The sequence below is a fragment of the Homarus americanus genome, unplaced genomic scaffold, assembly GCF_018991925.1.
Source record: "Homarus americanus isolate GMGI-L3 unplaced genomic scaffold, GMGI_Hamer_2.0 scaffold39800, whole genome shotgun sequence".
In the NCBI taxonomy this organism is placed as follows: Eukaryota; Metazoa; Arthropoda; class Malacostraca; order Decapoda; family Nephropidae; genus Homarus; species Homarus americanus.
Genome location: NW_024744935.1, coordinates 3,673 through 23,517, shown reverse-complemented (window position 1 = coordinate 23,517; position 19,845 = coordinate 3,673). Strand labels below are relative to the sequence as shown.

At 44.9% G+C, this 19,845-nt stretch overlaps 1 protein-coding gene across 1 annotated transcript in view; it reads left to right on the top strand.

The window, feature by feature from the left end:
- The window catches only part of LOC121878270 (golgin subfamily A member 6-like protein 22), a gene marked incomplete at its 3' end in the record, with an annotated part of 76,197 nt that extends 61,086 nt beyond the window's left edge, over positions 1-15,111 (top strand). The window contains 4 exon segments of the mRNA XM_042384363.1: positions 2,577-2,766; positions 7,365-7,901; positions 11,803-11,919; positions 15,008-15,111. Coding sequence (XP_042240297.1) covers positions 2,577-2,766; positions 7,365-7,901; positions 11,803-11,919; positions 15,008-15,111 — 948 coding nt within the window.
- Between the last annotated feature and the right edge of the window lie 4,734 nt (positions 15,112-19,845).

Here is a 19,845-nt window from a genome sequence, read left to right as displayed (position 1 = left end):
GGCTAGTTGGTGTGGAGTGTGGGAGGTGGAGGGCTAGTTGGTGTGGAGTGTGGGAGGTGGAGGGCTAGTTGGTGTGGAGTGTGGGAGGTGGAGGGCTAGTTGGTGTGGAGTGTGGGAGGTGGAGGGCTAGTTGGTGTGGAGTGTGGGAGGTGGAGGGCTAGTTGGTGTGGAGTGTGGGAGTTGGAGGGCTAGTTGGTGTGGAGTGTGGGAGGTGGAGGGCTAGTTGGTGTGGAGTGTGGGAGGTGGAGGGCTGGTTGCTGTGGAGGGACGGCGTGTGGGAGGTGGAGATGATGTGAGGTGTGGAGGAGTGAGTGTGGGAGGTGGAAGACGTATGTAGTGTGGAGGTATAGAGTGGGAGATGGTGGAGCTATGTGGTGTGGATTAATTGAAACCGAAAATGAAACCATTTATTTAGCCAGACAGAAATACAACAATAGCGCCATGGTTGCACCTAGCGAGCACCGAGGCACTCTTGCTGTCACCTGACAAATACTGTATATTTATCTCCTGGAAATTGTTTTATAACATGTTGCATCATCTGGATCACAACATATTATAAGACTGTTCTTAAATATATGTTACCTTCTTTTTCATATAATTTGGGGTATTTTTATATATATACACACAGGTACTTTGTATGATAATTTTTTTTCCAAGTAGGTCATTATTTGCATAATTCTCTTCTGGGCAGTGACCAAGGGTTGTGTTTTAGTGGTGCTGGAGCCTCCCTCTCCACAGTGTATGACAGTGAATCAAGTTTTGGCTAAAAAGGTCATTGTAGATTCCTTTCACTGCTGCATGATTGAATGACTGACGAGTGTAATACAGGATACTACACTGTTTATTGGTTTAACTGTGATTGGCTTGTATGTGGTTTATCCAGTTTAGTTTATCATCATTATTAACTGTAAGGAATTTGTACTCTCAACACGTTTGGTGATTGTATTGCTAATGTACAGTGGGTAAGTGTGGGAGATGGTGGGGCGATGTGGTGTGGGAGGAGGGAGTAACTGTGGATGAGGTGACCAGGGTAACAGTAGGTGGACGAGGAGGTGACCAGGGTAACAGTAGGTGGACGAGGAGGTGGTCAAAGGTAACACTAGGTGGGCGAGGAGGTGACCAGGGTAACAGTAGGTGGACGAGGAGGTGACCAGGGTAACAGTAGGTGGACGAGGAGGTGGTCAAAGGTAACACTAGGTAGGCGAGGAGGCCCACATCTACCAGGCCAGTTTATAAGCTCCTCAAGTAAGCCCCCACACCTCAAACGGCTCTGAGTGACTGTAACAGGGGGAAGGGTGAGAGTAGGCGGGGGGGGTATAATGTGGTTGGTAGGTAGATGGGGAAGAGGAGGGAGTAGGGGGTGGGAGGGGGGGTAATTGTAAGGATGGGATAGGATGGGGAGGATTCTAGCTCAGGGGCTTTTGGGAAAGGATGTGGGTTGGGGGGCTGTTGCTTCTTCATGTAGTGGCTGTCTGACAGTCTTAAGTTCACGCCAAACAAGCTAAGGTGTTAGAGGTATTTGTGTGTACGTGTGTGTGTGTGTGTGTGTGTGTGTGTGTGTGTGTGTGTGTGTGTGTGTGTGTGTGTGTGTGTGTGTGTGTGTGTGAACGCGTCCATGTGTGGGATTAAGTTATTGCATTTACACCTGTGTGTTCTATCGCTTTTATAAAAAAAACTGGTGTGTGGGCGCGTGGCTGCTGGAGCCTGACAAAAGGTCCATGAAATTATATATGCATGAATTTCCTTTCACTTTGTTGACTATGTGGAGGCCTGTTCTCTCACCACCACCAATTTACCGCAATATTTACCTGTTTTGTAGTTACCAGAAGGTGGCTTAGAGACCAGTGGGTAAAGAACAATTAGAATTAAAATAAAAAAGCAATTGTCCCCAGTAACATATGATTAGGGATGAAGGGATATTGGCTGGGATGTCAGTGGGTCAAACTGATGGTAAGAGAACCAAGGGAAAAGAGATTGGGATAAATGAATGCAATTAAAAGTTGAATGTTTATATGGACATGAAATCTAATAGGGCAATTGAAGTGGTGGGTCGCGGTCGCCAACCCTCAGACCGTGGGGATGGTATATTTTAATAATTTGAGGAATGTTATGGAAAATGACTTAAATTTTGATGTAATTTCAACCTTCTGATAAAAACAAAATATTTACTCATTTGATATTTTTTGTATTGTATATTAAGGATTCATGTTGTGTAAGTCTGATGATAAATAATAAAATTTGGGGTTTATTTTCTGACCATGAACTTCACTGCACTGGGGACTATGAGCTGTGAACAGGTCTCTCTTTTAACCCCTTGAGTACGATGACATAACCTCTTGAGCATGACAATCCCCTCGTAGGCTGGGTCTCCTCCTGTCCGTGTCCTCCTGGGAAGGGTCTCCTCCTGGGCTGGATCTTCCCCTCAGTGTTATCCTGATAGTGTCCTCCTAGGCTGGATCTTCTGATAGTGTCCTCCTAGGCTGGGTCTCCTCCTGATAGTGTCCTCCTAGGCTGGGTCTCCTCCTGATAGTGTCCTCCTAGGCTAGGTCTCCTCCTGATAGTGTCCTCCTCCACAGGGGAGAGCGGCGAGAACTGGAGAGCCGACTGAAGGAGGCGACAGACAAGCGGGAGTTGATGGAGCGGCTGATTGAAGATAAGGAGGAGGAATTCGAGGCTAGACTTAGGGCCAAGGTGGTTGAATGGAAGTCCGAGTGGGACTCCGTCGAGGGAGGACTCAAGGACGAGATCAGGAAATTCAAAAACGAGGTAAGAGTATGTTGTTGTTGTTGTGTTTCTTCACTTAGGTTAGGTCAGGTTAGGCTGGGTTAGGTTTGGTTAGGTTATGTTTGGCAGATATCAGTCAGGTGTAGTGTCCAGAAAGAAAAAAAATACTCAGGGTAAAGAAATAACCTGCCTTTGTGTTTCAGAGGACCAACAGCTGGGACTAAGTGGTCATCTTTAGGCTTTAAAGGTCACGTGTCAAATAAGTAAAAGATAGAGAGCTAACTTGACCATTCATCTCTGGTCCTTGATGTTGTACGTACAGTGTATGTTATCAGTAGGAAAAATACACACACACACATACACACATATCATGGTCGGCACTGCACTTGACCGCCACCACTTCCCCAACTGTAAACTTAGATCCTCATTTACAGCTCGGTGTAATGTACAGTAGGTGCCCTGGGATCGAACCACCGGCCTCATAGCACAGGAGCCGAGCACTGTACCCACTCGACAGCCGCAGCTCTTTTGCTCTAGAGTAACGATATATATAATCCTCTGTTACGAGACTGACACTAGAATTTGTTAGCAGTTCGTTCGCAGTTCGTTAGCAGTTTATTTTTTTATACGATCTGGGTGTGAGGTAACGAGCCCGGAGCGAGTGGGGAAGGAGGTATTGGGAGAAAGGAAGACTAGGCGGCGGTGAAAAAGGGAAATAAGATACAGTTGAAGACACAAGAAGAGAATGGTGGCAGAGACGAGGCTAAATGGGAGTGTCGTGACGGAAGGAGAAAACCAGAATGAAATAGTGTGTGTGTCCGTGTGTGTCCGTGTGTGTGTCCGTGTGTTCGTTCTACCACGTCCTGTACGGTCTCGGGACGCCCCATAACCGCGTCCTCCTTACACCAAAGGCTATTGTCTTATTCTTTGGCTCATTAACTTATTACATCTCTATCCAAACACATAAAGGTGTTGACACTCTCTTGTGTTTTGGGGATATTTTCTCAGTTATTCTTCTTCGTAAACATTGGTTACATAGCCGAGCTCTTCTGTCGATTCAACTTGCCACTTTTGGTCTTTTGAGAGAGATAGAGAGAGCCAGAGAGAGAGAGAGAGTTAAAGAGAGAGAGATTGAGAGCTAAGAGAGAGAGCCAGAGGCAGAGCTAAGAAAGAGCCAGAGAGAGAGAAAGAGAGCTAAGAGAGAGCCAGATACAGAGAAAGAGAGCTAAGAGAGAGCCAGAGAGAGAAAGAGAGAGCCAGATACAGAGAAAGCGAGCTAAGAGAGAGCCAGAGAGAGAAAGAGAGCTAAGAGAGAGCCAGAGAGAGAGAGAAAGAGAGCTAAGAGAGAGAGAAAGAGAGCTAAGAGAGAGAGAGAGAGAGAGAGAGAGAGAGAGAGAGAGAGAGAGAGAGAGAGAGAGAAAACCAGGACGAGAGATAGACAGCGAGAGGGCGAAAGAGAGAAAAAAGAGCGCGAAAGAAAGAACACCAAACTCAAGGGATCGTTTGTACATTTTGCTGCAGGTTTTCCCCTCATTCAATTCTCGTATATAACCTCCAGCAGGGCTAGACGTCAGGTAAAAAGGTAATTAATCAGGGCCGCCTCGTCCCCCCGGTGTTTCCATCATTTCTCTACACAATTTTTTTTTTATCCAGGAATTTTTTTTTTTACTGCGTTAGTCGTCCCTACCCCTGTCACCCCTTGCCCTGTCACCCCTTCCCTCCCCTGCCACCCTCCCCTGTCACCCCTTCCCTCCCCTGCCACCATCTCCTGTCACCTCCTCCTTTCCCTATTCCATCTTCCCTGCCGTCCACTCATCATTATGTTCTATTTATTGACTATGCTTCTCACTTAAGTAGGAATAGAGATGATTAGATGTTATTCGTTCTTGTTCTCTTAAGTGTTGAACATTGTGAACACTACTGAACGTTATTGTAATTTTATGAAGCGTGGGGGGAGGGGGGGTGGCATAAATTTAAGACACTACAAGACGATTAATTACAGTATTGAGTTGATGTCAATAAAACTATGAAACTAGACTGGATTTCAACTGAGTTAACTAAACCATTGGGGGAGGTTAAGAGGAGGAATGGATGAACAACACAAGTTATTGAGCTTAATGCATTAAAGTTTGATCTAGAATAGTTTGTTATTGTTTAGGTTTGTTCACCTGTCTAGAGGAATTATTTAGAGAGTTTGATGAAGATAACATAATACTTGCTTTAACGTAGTAGTGCCTGCAATGGTTGGACTGCAAATGTAAAGTTATATTATTTACAACAGTGGCATTGGATTATTGACCTGCATGGTGAGTTGAGACGTTTTTTGAAATGTTTTATAAGTTCCTCCATAGAAGAAAGATCACTAGAAATGAAATAACACGAAGAGAAATAGTAAAATCCCGAAAGCTAAAGAAAATCCCAAGGGTCGAGCTGTGAAAACTTCTTAAAGTCTGTCTTAGGAATTAGTGAGGCGGAGCTGGATTGGTTGGAGGAAGGATGTGAAGAAGTGTGTTAAGACAATACCGCCCAGTAAAACATTATCACAGGGGTACAGACGGTAAGCTGGCCAGACCTTGGGGATAAAATATTTGTTTTCTGGAGTTGAAGGCTCTCTCTCTCTCTCTCTCTCTCTCTCTCTCTCTCTCTCTCTCTCTCTCTCTCTCTCTCTCTCTCTCTCTCTCTCTCTCTCTCTCTCTCTCTCTTTGTATATGTGTCTGTCTGTCTCTCGTTACTTCATCTATAGACTTGAGGTAGAAATCCGGTCAGACAGTTTTCCACAAGCCCACGAGAGCCGCCATACTAAATTATTAATCCTAAAAAATTCAATTAGAGTAACTCGCCCTTGTTAACGGTCTGATGTGAGGCATTGTTGAGTCGTTAATGGAAATGGTTGACACAATTCGGAATCACTCCAAGAAAACGACATGTTGTTTGTTTACTTTTGAAAGATAAACACGTCCTAAGCCCCCCACCTTTTGACGTGCTGAGATTCTGCTACAAGAATATCAAGTGGCTCGACACACCAAACACCCCGATACTCTCAAGCTGAAAAACAACCCCGCCTTTACCCAGCACTGTGGCGTCATATACAAGCCTCGTATTGCTTGGCTCAGGATAATGTTTGGGTCTGTCCGGGGCCATTAGGTAGAGTTCCTGCCAAGTGAGGTGGACCAACACTTACTATTCCCCGTTGAAGGTTACTGTGTGTTGCCCTGTGTGTTTACTACTACTACTACTACTACTACTACTACTACTACTAATACTAATAATAATAAAAATAATAACCTCGTAAGTTAGTTCGTATTAGTAGTGTGTTATATAGAACTATACCACCAGGCTGTTACTGCTGTACATCACGAGTGCTAGAGAGAGCTCCACCATCGCATCGCCTTACTGTTATACTCTCCTCTTCAACATAGAAATTTTTTTATTAATATTCTTCGCCATGTTGAAGTATTGTTCTCGACAAGTATTGTGTGTTGTGAAAAATATACACGACTCATTTGCATATATTCTGTTATTCAATACATATTTGAAATGATATTTTTTTACGATTGAGACGATTTTTAGTTGAGTCCCTGGTGGTGTAAATCTCAAGGCGTGGAATGGAGTTATGCTCGGATTTACAGAAGGAGGGAGGGAGAGAGGGAAGGAGGTAGGGAGGTAGGGAGGGAAATAGGGAGGGTCTCTCACCTAGGACTGACCTGGGCCTTGATTGGCTATACCAGTCCTGATGAGGGCAATGTGTTGTAATATTTTAAAGGGATGGTTTACTAGAATGTCCCTGCTAGGAGACTTTACATTGAAGGGGATAATGTCTTCATGTGAAACCATCTACTCATTTATTATTTTAGTTTAAAGGCGCCACTAGTTAAGAGGCGCCATTATATGTGTTGAACTGCCCTCTTTCATGTCTTTCCTTCATGCGCCAGAAAGGTTGGGGTTACAGAGGGACCAATACACACACGTTACCCCTTGATTCTTGGTATTAGATCGTCTTAATATTGTATACAGGATGATGTGTTGTGATTCACCCCTTACCAGCATCATCAGTCAACAGGATCTCTTTACCCAATTTACTTTGTGTATAGAGTGAAACCTCCATATAACGGATATCCCTCTCTATTTAACGGATTTCTCTCTCCCTATATCGGACTTCCCTCTCCATATAACGGACTTTCTTCATATAGTCCGTTATTTAGAGGTTTCACTGGATACACTTTCCAAAGAGACGTTGAAACAGTTTCTTTTCTAATATCTCTCAGAAAAATAAATTACATCATTTGATTTATTATATATTGATAATTTCGTGACCTGTTGAGAGGGAAGACGAGGTGACGTGTATTGACTGTGTGTTGGTTACTCGTATGTCAGTGCAGGTCGAACAGAGGATGAACCCGGCGCTGCACATGTGTCTCTACCATGACTGAGTGCCTCATATTTCCCTGTTCACTTACACATACAGGGAAGACTGGCTGTCTTGGGGGAAGACTGGCTGTCTTGGGGGAAGACTGGCTGTCTTGGGGGCAGAATGACTGTCTTGGGGGAAGTCTGGCTTCCTAGGGGAAGAATGGCTGCCTGTAGAGACTTGCATAGATACTGTTAGTGTACTCTGTTAACCTGAGAGTCTTCCTTTACAGAACGATTGCCTGAAGAGTGACGTTGCGGTGTTCAAAAGCCGCTTGGATCGTTCGGGTATCGAGTACGAGATGAGGATCCAGGAGTTGGAGGAAGAACTTCAGAACAAGAACAACGAACACGACAACAAGACTCGCAGCCTCAAGATTAGACTCTCCACCATTGAATCCGTCAACAAGCAGCAGGGACAGGAGAAGAACGAGGCTGAGAGAAAAATGAGAGAAGAGAAGGAGAAGTTCAAACAGCTGGTGAGAGACTTCGAGTTAATACAGAAAGTGAAGGGCGAGTTGGAACAGAGGATGAAGCAGTTAACAGACTCAGAACGGCAACTGCAGGAGAGAACGTTAACGCTGAGTATGGAGAACGACGAGGTGAAGGGAGAGTTGGAGGAAGCCAAGAACAAGTTACGAGCTAAGGAGAAGGAGTGGTTGACCAAGGTGGAGACGGAGAGCAAGACGACGGAGGCCAGGACGAAGCAACGGATAGAGAAGACCTGGCTGGAGAAACTCAGGAGAACCGAGGAGAACTCAGCCCAGGATGTGAGTATTTTGGAGACATATGTAACCTGTCTTTCTTCTCTTTCTGTCTGTCTCTGTCTGTCTCTGTCTGTCTGTCTCAATAGAAAAGTTGGTTTCTTGTGATAATTGTGGAAGTATCGCTGGTACAGTTGTCTTGTGTTGAGGATGGACTGTTGATTTTCGGGGCGAGGTATGAGAATTCAAGGTACCAGAGGTCAAGGTATGAGAGGTCAAATTATGAGACCTGGAATAAGTCAGGTTAATGATGAAGTGTATGACTTTAGGTTGAGTTTTGATAGGGAAGGCTGTGGGGGACTGTCACCCACGTATAACACCGAGAGAGGGACGATGTTTTGTCTGTAGTGAATAGCTGGCAGGTGCAGGAGGGGGAGAGACAGGAGCGTCTGCAAAAAACAAAGAGTTTTATAAACATGTTTGGCAGAACTTGTGAGCCTCCCGAGAGAGACCGTCAGTTACAGCTGGTGCATCAACACTGAAATGTGAAGGACGAGCAATCAGAATGTTGACGAAAAAAGCACATCAAACATTGTTAGGTCTGAGAGATACGAGTATTTTAGTTTCTTTAAATGCTGTATGTCACAAGATTTGTTCAACCTGGGTACAATCCCCAAAAGCTCGGAATTGAGAATGGATGTGAAATTTACGAGGTCTGGAGGGACAGTATAAAACACTTTTGAAGTTTGCTGTTATCCTGGCAGGCAGACCAAACTTTATCGAAAACTTGAGTTATATCTGGAACAAGAGGAAAAGATTTGGCGAGATCACCGAGAGTACAGCCTGAGTTTTGGGCGACGAGCTGTAGGAAATCTGCAGAGGACCTCGCAAGACGGTATCCCAAATCCCTCGAGTTATTCTCTTCCATTAAGGCGAAATTAAGGCGAAAAGATGTTTGTGTCTTGTAACTGACTGAGCGGGAAGGTTGTATACGCCTGTACTGAAGTTGGGAAAGGAATCTCTTGATATATCACAGTTCTCATATGTTATTCTTCATCTCCCTTTCAATGATAACAAAAACAGTGGTGGTGGTGGTTGTTGTTGTTGTCAGTTGTTGTTGTGGTTCTTGTGGCGCCTGGGACTGGAACACCATATTACCGCTCCCTCCTCTCCTGCACTACACTGAAAGATGTATTTTTCTTCTTTATTTATTGACCTGGCATACATTATTTAGTCTAGTATACACGCTTTAATACCTTAGTTGTTTAAAGCACAAAAAACACATATCATAATTCCTCAGTTGGTGGTAGTGTCGCCAGCCTGCTACCCCACGGCTCTTATCTCTACCACTCCACTCGGCTGATGGGGTTGTGCCGAGTTCTCTATGTCAGGAGTGTGTTAACTTGGTCTTCCGTCTGTCAGCGCGATAGTCAGTTCCTGTTGGACGTGTATGTTAGGGATTCTGGCGTCCGTGTGTTCGTATTGACCGTCCTTGAACAGTTACGTCCGTTTCTCTCCCTGGTGTACTTATATTAATGTGATTCAGGAGGTTCTATCTCTCTTTCCGAGGCGCGGGGAAGGGGGGGGTGAGCTAGAGGGACTGGTGACCAATTGATCTAAATTTAATTAGCGATAACAACCAACTACCTTTCGTTGTCTTGGTCTTGGCTCTATTCCCGGCCAGCCACCGTCAACACCCGTAATTCCTTGTTGAGTTTGTTATCGTCGGTAACATTGATTTAACTTCTAACTCCACTACTACACATTTCCCCCGCGACACATTATTGTTATACTGTACTTGTGTCCGTTACGGCAGCGGGAGTTTATATATTTTAGGGACGACGCTGACCAGCAGACCATAGGTAAGAGAAGAACTCGCTGTGGAAGAAAAAAAGGGAGACATTTTAAGTAGTTTTTCCTCGTAGGACAAAAAATTACGGATGTGAAATTTTGTTTATTAAAGGCACTAAATCTTAAATACTGCCTGTATATTAAATTTATTTGGTTAATCAGGATTCAAGAGTCAAATGGATAAAATCACACTTTTTATTGTTTGGATATATCGGGTGTGTGACATTAAATATATATTGGAGAGGGAGAATTATGACAACATATGTAGGTGTAGGCGTTCGGTGTGTCAAGGGCGGGTCCAGGGGGTAGGGTGCTGGGGCTGCTTACCGGGTCCATTACGAGGGACAACTTGGGGAGCCAGATCCGACGCTGGCCGGAGGGAGTTACGTCACCAGTGTTGGACGACAGGGGGGAGGGCATGGCTCACAGAAGAGTTACCAGCTTGAGATGAGCCACGAGAGGGGGTGAGTGAGGTGGGTGACAAGGGTCGACATAGTTTGGTAATGGCGGTAAGGAGGAACTCTGTGTATAGCTGTGCAAACCGACGACTCTTCCCCCTCCATGTGTCACGCGACTTACTACCTCGCCGTCACCTCGCCACGCCGCCGTCACCTCGTCACGCCGCCGTCACCTAACCCCCGTCACCTAACAACCTCGCCACACCACCACCTCGCCGTCACCTCGCCACGCCGCCGTCACCTCGCCACGCCGCCGTCACCTCGTCACGCCGCCGTCACCTAACCCCCGTCACCTAACAACCTCGCCACACCACCACCTCGCCGTCACCTCGCCACAGTGTCGGGGAAGTAATCATCATCACTTTATGCCATCCATCAACCTCTCGTAGTTGACGCTCGCCAGGCTGTGTGTGGGGGGAGGGTGAGCCAAGGGATTATATTATTGCAGCTGTGTAATTTGGCTGAAGGTTTGCATGGATTAATCTGTCAAATGTCAAATCTCTATTGACGTTTGATTAATGGTCGAGGGGAAACAGTATAGTAATTAAGAAGCTCCTGTGGTGACGTCAGAGTATTTATATTATTTTACCAAATATTTTAAGTTGTCTTGTGAAAAGTGAATTATATTTTTTGTACAGATGAAGTACATGAGTGACCCTTTAGTGTACTGGTGTGATGGTGAGTGTACAGGTGTGTGAGGGGTGGGTGTACAGGTGTGTGAGAGGTGAGTGTACAGGTGTGTGAGGGGTGAGTGTACAGGTGTGTGAGGGGTGAGTGTACAGGTGTGTGAGGGGTGAGTGTACAGGTGTGTGGGGTGGGTGTACAGGTGTGTGAGAGGTGAGTGTACAGGTGTGTGGGGGTGAGTGTGGGTGTGTGGGGTGGGTGTACAGGTGTGTGAGGGGTGAGTGTACAGTGTGTGTGAAGGGTGGGTGTACAGGTGTGTGAGGGTGGGTGTGGGTGTGTGTGGGGTGAGTGTACAGGTGTGTGTGGTGTGTGTGAGGGTGAGTGTGCAGGTGTGTGGGGTGAGTGTACAGGTGTGTGGGGGTGAGTGTACAGGTGTGTGAGGGGTGGGTGTACAGGTGTGTGGGGTGGAGTGTACAGGTGTGTGTGGGGTGAGTGTACAGGTGTGTGAGGGGTGAGTGTACAGGTGTGTGAGGGGTGGGTGTACAGGTGTGTGAGGGGTGAGTGTACAGGTGTGTGAGGGGTGAGTGTACAGGTGTGTGAGGGGTGAGTGTACAGGTGTGTGAGGGGTGGGTGTACAGTAGGACGCAACAAGCACCTCGGATCGTTTCCCAGGAATAACAAGGACAAGATTAATGATCACTCCTTCACAAGTTTTTGACAGAGATGAATGAAAGTTTTCCAACACGAGGCAATGGAAATTGGCAACACTGTCTTAAAACCTTTCATAAAAATAATACTTCACTCTTTCTGATGAGGTCATAATAGGAATTAATTGGTAGATAGGTGCTGTGCTGTTTTATTAGTGTGTGTGTGTGTGTGTGTGTGTGTGTGTGTGTGTGTGTGTGTGTGTGTGTGTGCGTGTGTGTGTGTGTGTGTGTGTGTGTGTGTGTGTGTGTGTGTGTGTGTGAAAAGAAGACGACGTCGTTTATTGTGTGTCTGGGTCTAATTATATCTGTTTTCCTCTTCCTGTATAGATGGAGAGGCTGAAGGAAGCCCACAGGAGGAGTGAGGGTGACCTGAGGAAGGAACTGGCCCTGTCCAAGCGAACCGAGGAGGAGGCCAAGCGACTCAACGAAGAATTTAAGAAGAAGGTGAGTCCAGAATCAGAATGTTGTTTTTATTTGTTTATTTTATTCTCAACGAAATATTTTGTACTTGGGAAGAAAATAAGATCACAGTATCACAACCTAACCTAACCTAACCTAACCTCACCTAACCTAACCTAACCTAACCTAACCTAACCTAACCTCACCTAACCTAACCTAACCTCACCTCACCTCACCTCACCTAACCTAACCTAACCTAACCTAACCTCACCTCACCTAACCTAACCTAACCTAATCTAACCTAACTACGAACATTAAAGATCTCACGGTAAAATTCATCCTGGCATTTGAAATAACTAGACAAGTTAGCAAAAAAAAAATATATATAAAATCAACTTTACTGAACTTAGGTTAGTTTGAGAGCGAGAGAGAGAGAGAGAGAGAGAGAGAGAGAGAGAGAGAGAGAGAGAATTATTTGTATATGTACTTTATTATTCATCAGAAAAGAGCGGAGTTGTGTAGTATGTATCATTTATTCATCCACAATACATAGACTTTTTTGTTTTGTGGTAACGATCATCACTACAACTTTCACATGAATGTTTTAAGAGTAAATTATGGTAATCTGGCTGTTGGATAAAATATTTGGGAAATTTTTGGGTTTCGATAGTTAAAAGCGTCAGCTGGATTTAACAGGGCTTGTATTTTATTTTATGTGAATATATTATACGTTTGGGATCTCTCTCTCTCTCTCTCTCTCTCTGTATGCTTGTCTGTCTGTCTGTCTGTCTGTCTGTCTGTCTGTGTCTTATGCATTTCCACAATTTTAAGATAGATGATAATATGGTAGGGAGGTGCGTGTGGCGTAGTGGTTATTCTATCTCCAGGTTTAAATATGTTCGTCTTAGTGATAGAGAGAGATGCTTGAGTAGAGTTTTGTTGTGCAGAAAAAAAAGACAATTTGGTGGGGAGTTTTACAAAATATTCCTCTAAGTCAACACACTCTTTCTGTATCAATACTTTAGAATATTACCCACACTTTATATATTATGAAGAGTAATACTAAAAAAAATAATGAAAACAATTTAAACTTTTTTACGGGAGGATTGCGCTTCTTCCCTTCCACCTCAGTTATGTTAGAATAGCGGAGTGTTTCTTGTTAAGTACACCACGTGTGTAGCCTACAGCAGCTTTGGTATAATGGTGCTAAAGTGGTTCTTATATCAGGGTTGTGCAGTGTTCGTGGCTGGGGGCCAGGAGTAACATTCTAGACTAACACAAGCAGGTGTTTGGTGCCCTTGTGTGTATTCGGTGACCGCGAGTGACGTGGGTAGTATGTTTTGTGTCTCAAGGCTGTAGGTTCCTCCCTCCATCCACCCCCCAAACCCCCACTCCCACCCCAAACCCCCACTTACCCACCCACTCACCCACCCATGCTAGGCCTCCACCCACTCCACCTTCACACGTCTTTCACTGCTGGGTGGTGAGCTTCGGGGGCCTTCCTCACCTTCAGGTAATCATGATGAACGTCTTCAGCAGAATAAGCCGAGCCTTCCCTGACCTTCTCGACAACAGTTAATAGTTCTGGTGGTGTTGGGGAAGGTGGTCCCGCGTCTCAGTAAAGAATGTTTAAAAGGTCGATATTGTTGGGGGGAGTTGATGAGGCTGATTAACTGTTGGCTCGTAGATACTTATGAATATTAATATGTTGGCAAGAAGGCTTATTAACCGATGCTACAGATAATTTTTTTTTTTATACTTTACTCAAGGTTCGTGTGTTTGTTCAGCTTCAAATTTAGTTTTTACTTTCACTGTATTAGAGAAATGTCACTCTACTCAGTCAGGTATATATCAGGTGCCACTAAGAGAGCTCAGGCTCTCAATTGGCTCAGCCATATCAATATTGTTTGCTAGTTATCCACTCTGTATACGTATTCGTCTGGCTAAATAAACTGTTTTAATATCAAAAGAAAACTACCTTAAACTGATGCTTTTAAAAGATTTCCATTTGGTGAAATTCGATTAAATTTTACATTCAAAAGTTGAGAATGTTTACTCCGCCATCTTGCCCAAATAACAGCGTCGTGTCGGGCCAGTTATAAAAAGCCAGTAGTGAACCATGTCTGATAACAGCGAGGGCGGCCACTGATCACTGTCAAACTTTGGTCCTTTCTTGTCAAGATCAAAGTTAAGCGAAGGTTTTCATCCTCAAGAGAGTGAGTAACCACGGAACAGTAGCGGTCTACTTGCCCCGAGGCCACTGGCAACTTTTACCATTAAAACTTCCCAGAAAGTCATTAGTTTAAGTTTCTCTAATTAACCCTTTCGGTGTACAATTACGGACAATTACGGTTCAATGTCTGGGCTCCCCAAAACACCTCCAAAAAAGTTTATAAAATCCTTTAATGATAATGTTTTAACATAGAATTAATAAACAAAACAGAAACCAGTGATTTATCCAGGAGGACGCCGGAAACAACGATGTAAACTTCGTATTATTGTTAACTGGTTGATGCAGTTGTGGTAAGTGAGTATCACGATGGAAAATTAATAATAATAATAAAAAAAAATCTTAGAAATAAAATATTTTGCATACATTTATATACATAATTTCTTGTGGTTAGTGACGAGGTGGTGGTATGATGACCTTGTGGTATGGTGAGGTGGTGTAGTGATTTAGTGGTGTGGTGATCTGGTTGTGTGGTGAGGTAATAGTGTGGTAACTAAGGCCTCTGAATAGCTGGCCAAGGTATCATTTACACCCGGGGACATAACGTAAACATAGGATTTAAGTTCTTGACTCTTAAGACAGTTTGTTCACTGATGTACTTGTCTTCAATCCTAGTTCAGACTACCAACAGGGTTAAAATAGCCAACTAGCCATCTATCAAAAAAATACAACCTGAAGTATAGTTTTTAAATTCAAATTGTCATATTAGGATAAAATTTCTCCCTATAAAAAATATTAACATGTTAAATTGATATATTAAGTATATATTTAGGTATAATTATAAAATCGTAATGTTTACAGGTAGGGGTTGATAATAATGAGTCAAGGTAACATATATAAAACACAGGTGATCACATATAAAGTAAGACTCAAGTGGTGTGTGTGTGTGTCTGTGTTTGATAGGTCCGGACGCTGCGGCAATCAGAGACAGATGCAGCCCACAAGATCAGTGAACTGGAGGATAAGGTGGAGAGTATGAAGAGGCGAGAGAACTGCAACGCCAACCAGTGAGTACAGTACTTTTGTCTAGCTCTTCCCGTCTGTGGTTCTGGCTCTTCTACCTTATATACAATTCCCCTTTTTATTGTATTATTGGTGTATTTTCCTTTTATGATGCAGTATTATGTATGATTATACTTCACTGTGGACTGTGGCTTGTATGGACACGTGGACACTTTCAAGGTAGGTGTGAGTAACAGCAGTGTGAGTAACAGGAGTGTGAGTAACAGGAGTGTGAGTAACAGGAGTGTGAGTAACAGGAGTGTGAGTAACAGGAATGTGAGTGACAGGAGTGTGAGTAACAGGAGTGTGAGTAACAGGAGTGTGAGTAACAGGAGTGTGAGTAACAGGAGTGTGGGTAAGTGTTATATTTATGTTGATCTGATCCACTTGGCGCCGGTCGTCCAAAAATAATATTCTTGTTCACAGTTCCTATATCTTGTCTCAGGTCACCACCCGATACATCAGGGGTTTTGGGTTCATCCTCCTGTCCCGTCTGGTTGTTAGTGCTGTCCGTGAATTCCCAAGCGTTGTCTTTTATCTAATGAATCAATTGATATAATACAGTTGCCGTAGATTCATTGAACTGCTCCTCAGATGTGATTTGCATAAAGTTAAGGTCCAGTGATTTTCAACGTTTTCCTTCCCTCTGATTGGTGGAGAAGTTAACCAATCATTATCTTAGGAAATCGATAGCTAGACTGTCTTTATAATGTAGCCATAGACTCGCATCTGATTTTCTTTGGGTAAAAAAACACAAATATTTTCGACGATGTTCCCAAATATTTTTCTCATAGACTTCAATAGGATGTCGTTTTTATTGACGGCCTTTAATAAACTAAACTCTCTCCACTAAGGCGCTTTACATTACTAAACGACAGCCGCTTCTGGAGACGGCTGTGGATGAGGGTCGGGAGTCAGCAGTTGAGGAGTGGTAACTGGGATAAAGATAGTGAGTGGGTCAGCGGAGAAAGTGTAGGTGGGATAAAAGAGAAAAGAAAATGGGAAGAAAGTTTAAAGATCAGAGACGTAACAGATGGTAGACCCTTAAAACTATCTGTGTTTTATAGTCTTGACGCCATGAGTGTACTTCCTAACTTGAACCTCATGAGTGTACTTCCTAACTTGACCCCCATGAGTGTACTTTCTAACTTGACCCCATGAGTGTACTTCCTAATTTGACCCCATGAGTGTACTTCCTAACTTGAACCTCATGAGTGTACTTCCTAACTTGACCCCCATGAGTGTACTGTCTAACTTGACCCCATGAGTGTACTGTCTAACTTGACCCCATGAGTGTACTTCCTAACTTGACCCCCATGAGTGTACTGTCTAACTTGACCCCATGAGTGTACTTCCTAACTTGACCCCATGAGTGTACTCTCTAACCCCCATGAGTGTACTTTGACCCTCATGAGTGTGCACTTCCTAACTTGACCTCCATGAGTGTACTTCCTAACTTGGCCCCATGAGTGTACTTCCTAACTTGACCCCCATGAGAGTACTTCCTAACTTGACCCCATGAGTGTACTTCCTAACTTGACCTCCATGAGTGTACTTCCTAACTTGAACCCCATGAGTATACTGTCTAACTTGACCCCATGAGTGTACTTCCTAACTTGACCCTACGAGTGTACTTCCTAACACCGAGGAACACCGCTAACACATCGTGCGGTTCTACTAGTTCAGGTACAGTATTGTGTGTAGTAACAGCAGAACGAGTAACCCCATCCAGGCAAGACCTTAATCCCATTGACGGAGAGTCCCTGCACTTTAATCTTGTTATGTAGATATGATTTGGAAATTAACTTGGACTCGATTCTAACATTTCACCAGAGTGGTAGAAACATGTACGCTATTCACTCTGATTAAGGTATTGAAATCTGAGTGCATAGTCAATCTCTTAATGTGATCAAATCCCTCTTCCTCGAATACCCCCACAGTCCCACCTACACATCTACACACCCCTACACACCCTCCACACACCCCTACACACATTCAACACACCCCCCCACACCTCTACCACACATACCCCTACACACCCTTCACACACCCCCACACTCCCCCAACCAACCCCCTCCCACACACACCAAGTATTTTGTTTTGAAGTTTTGCGAGTATTATGTTTGGTGTAAAGCCTTGACCTGTTACCTTCACACTTCCATGACAGGTTCCTGAAAATCATTCATGGAGGTACAAGTTCACGAAACGTTTGGACGATTTTGTACTTCAATAACTCAGATGTTAGTGTTGGTGTTTTGGGGTTAATTTAAGGTTAAAGTTCTGGTAATTAAAGAAGAGGAGAAGAGTGTAGGTGGTGGAGAAGAGTGTAGGGTGTGGAGAAGAGTGTAGGTGGTGGAGAAGAGTGTAGGTGGTGGAGAAGAGTGTAGGTGGTGGAGAAGAGTGTAGGTGGTGGAGAGGAGAGAGAGAATGTAGGCAGTGGAGAAGAGTATGGAGTGTGGTGGGAGAAAGAGTGTAGGAGTGTGGAGAAGAGTGTGGGTGGTGGAGAAGAGTGTGGGTGGTGGAGAAGAGTGTGGGTGGTGGAGAGTGTGTGGGTGGTGGAAAGAATGTGGGCAGTGGAGAGGGTGGAGTGGTGGAAAAGAGTGTGGGTGGTGGAGAGAGTGTGGGTGGTGGGGGGGTGGTGGAGAAGAGATGTGGGGTGGTGGAGAGAGAGTGTGGGTGGTGGAGAGAGGTGGGTGGTGGAAAGAGTGTGGGTGGTGGAGAGGTGTGGGTGGTGGGGAGAGTGTGGGGTGGTGGAAGGTGTGGGTGGTGGAGAGGTGTGAGCAGTGGAGAGAGAAGAGCGTGGGCGCTGGAGAGTGTTAGTGGTAGAGAGAGAGAGGAAGGTGTGAGTGGTGGAGAAAGTGTAGGTGGAGAAGAAGAGTGTAGGGGTTGGGAGAAGAGTGTGAGGGGATGGAAAGGTGAGTGGTGGAGAAGAGTGTAGGTGGTGGAAAAGAGTGTAGGTGGTGGAGAATAGTGTAGGTGGTGGAGAAGAGTGTAGGTGGTGGAAAAGAGTGTAGGTGGTGGAGAATAGTGTAGGTGGTGGAGAAGAGTGTAGGGGTTGGAGAAGAGTGTAGGTGGTGGTGAAGAGTGTAGGTGGTGGAGAAGAGTGTAGGTGGGATGAGGTGTTACTAAAGGTGGTCTACACACTATGGTAAGTTTGGTCGGAGGTGTGAACATTGGAGGTAAATAGACAAGAATAATTTTTTAGGGGGCCTGGAGCTGAGGCGAGTCGCAGTATTAAGTTTGTGTTGCAATTCTTATCATAGTTTCATCAGTGTAAATATTCAGGGAAGAGAGCTGCTGGTAGTGTGATGCTGAGTAAGTACATGCCTGGTGAAGGTGAAGAACACGTGGGATGGGTGTAGCTGTTCCTCAACCCAGGGAGGCGGGTAGAGACATGGATACTGTCAGGTGAGGCAGGCGTGGCCACACTCAGGGGAAAAATAGTGTTAAGTATCTTGATGTTGTGGCCAGGTGTTAAAAAGCAAGTAAAAGCTTACCCAGGTGATGGCCTCGGTGGCAGGTGTTGGTAATAACTGCGACGTTCTTACTTGCGTCTGAGAGCCATCATGAACCTGATACCGTAAAATATGGAGAATTTCATTATTTTCCTTAAAGATAATAAATGATTTTGTCGTGGGCCCTCACCGACAACCTTGATTCAGCGTGAACCAGGAATATGCAGAGATATAGCGTAGAGCAGAAGTTTACTACCGTCGTAAACACGTCACACACGCGGGGGTCAGTAGCGGGGTCTTGGCAACACTTTCCTACTAAATCGGATAATGTCGCCCCGACCTTGAGTTTACCAGGAAGATCTTCAACGCCTTCAGCCCTGGTTTATGGTGCTCGACACCCGCTTTATGATGCACGGCACCTGGTTTATGGTGCTCGACACCCGCTTTATGATGCACGACACCTGGTTTATGGTGCTCGACACCCGCTTTATGATGCACGGCACCTGGTTTATGGTGCTCGACACCCACTTTATGATGCACGGCACCTGGTTTATGGTGCTCGACACCCGCTTTATGATGCACGACACCTGGTTTATGGTGCTCGACACCCGCTTTATGATGCACGACACCTGGTTTATGGTGCTCGACACCCGCTTTATGATGCAACGACACCTGGTTTATGATGCTCGACACCCGCTTTATGATGCACGACACCTGGTTTATGATGCTCGACATCCACTTTATGATGCTTCGACATCCACTTTATGCTGCCTGACACCCGCCTTGGCGATGCTTCGACACCCGCCTTATGATGCTCGATGACACCCGCCTTATGATGCTCGACACCCGCCTTATGATGCTCGACACCCGTTTTATGATGCTCGACACTCCGCTTTATGAGCTCGACACTCCGCTGGTGATGTTCGACACCTGCTTTATGATGCCTCGACACTTTCGTACCGTCAGGTGCATGACCTTCCCCTCCGGTTAACTACAGGTGTTAGGTAATGGAGAGAATAAGACTGCCCTCCACCACACGATAACCCTCCCTCACACCTGTGTCCCTGAGTGGATGGTCGTGGAAGGCATCTTGGCTGTGAGGATGGCCAACCTTCTCCTCTTCTAACTGAACCTTATCTGTTGTAATCTGTCCTTGCCTAAGGTGAACTATCCTTACCGTCCTTCACCTTATCTATAGCCTACACTATCGTTATCTAAATTTATCCTTGCCTAACGTAACTCTAACTAACATGACTTATCCTTAACTAATATATCTTTACCTTA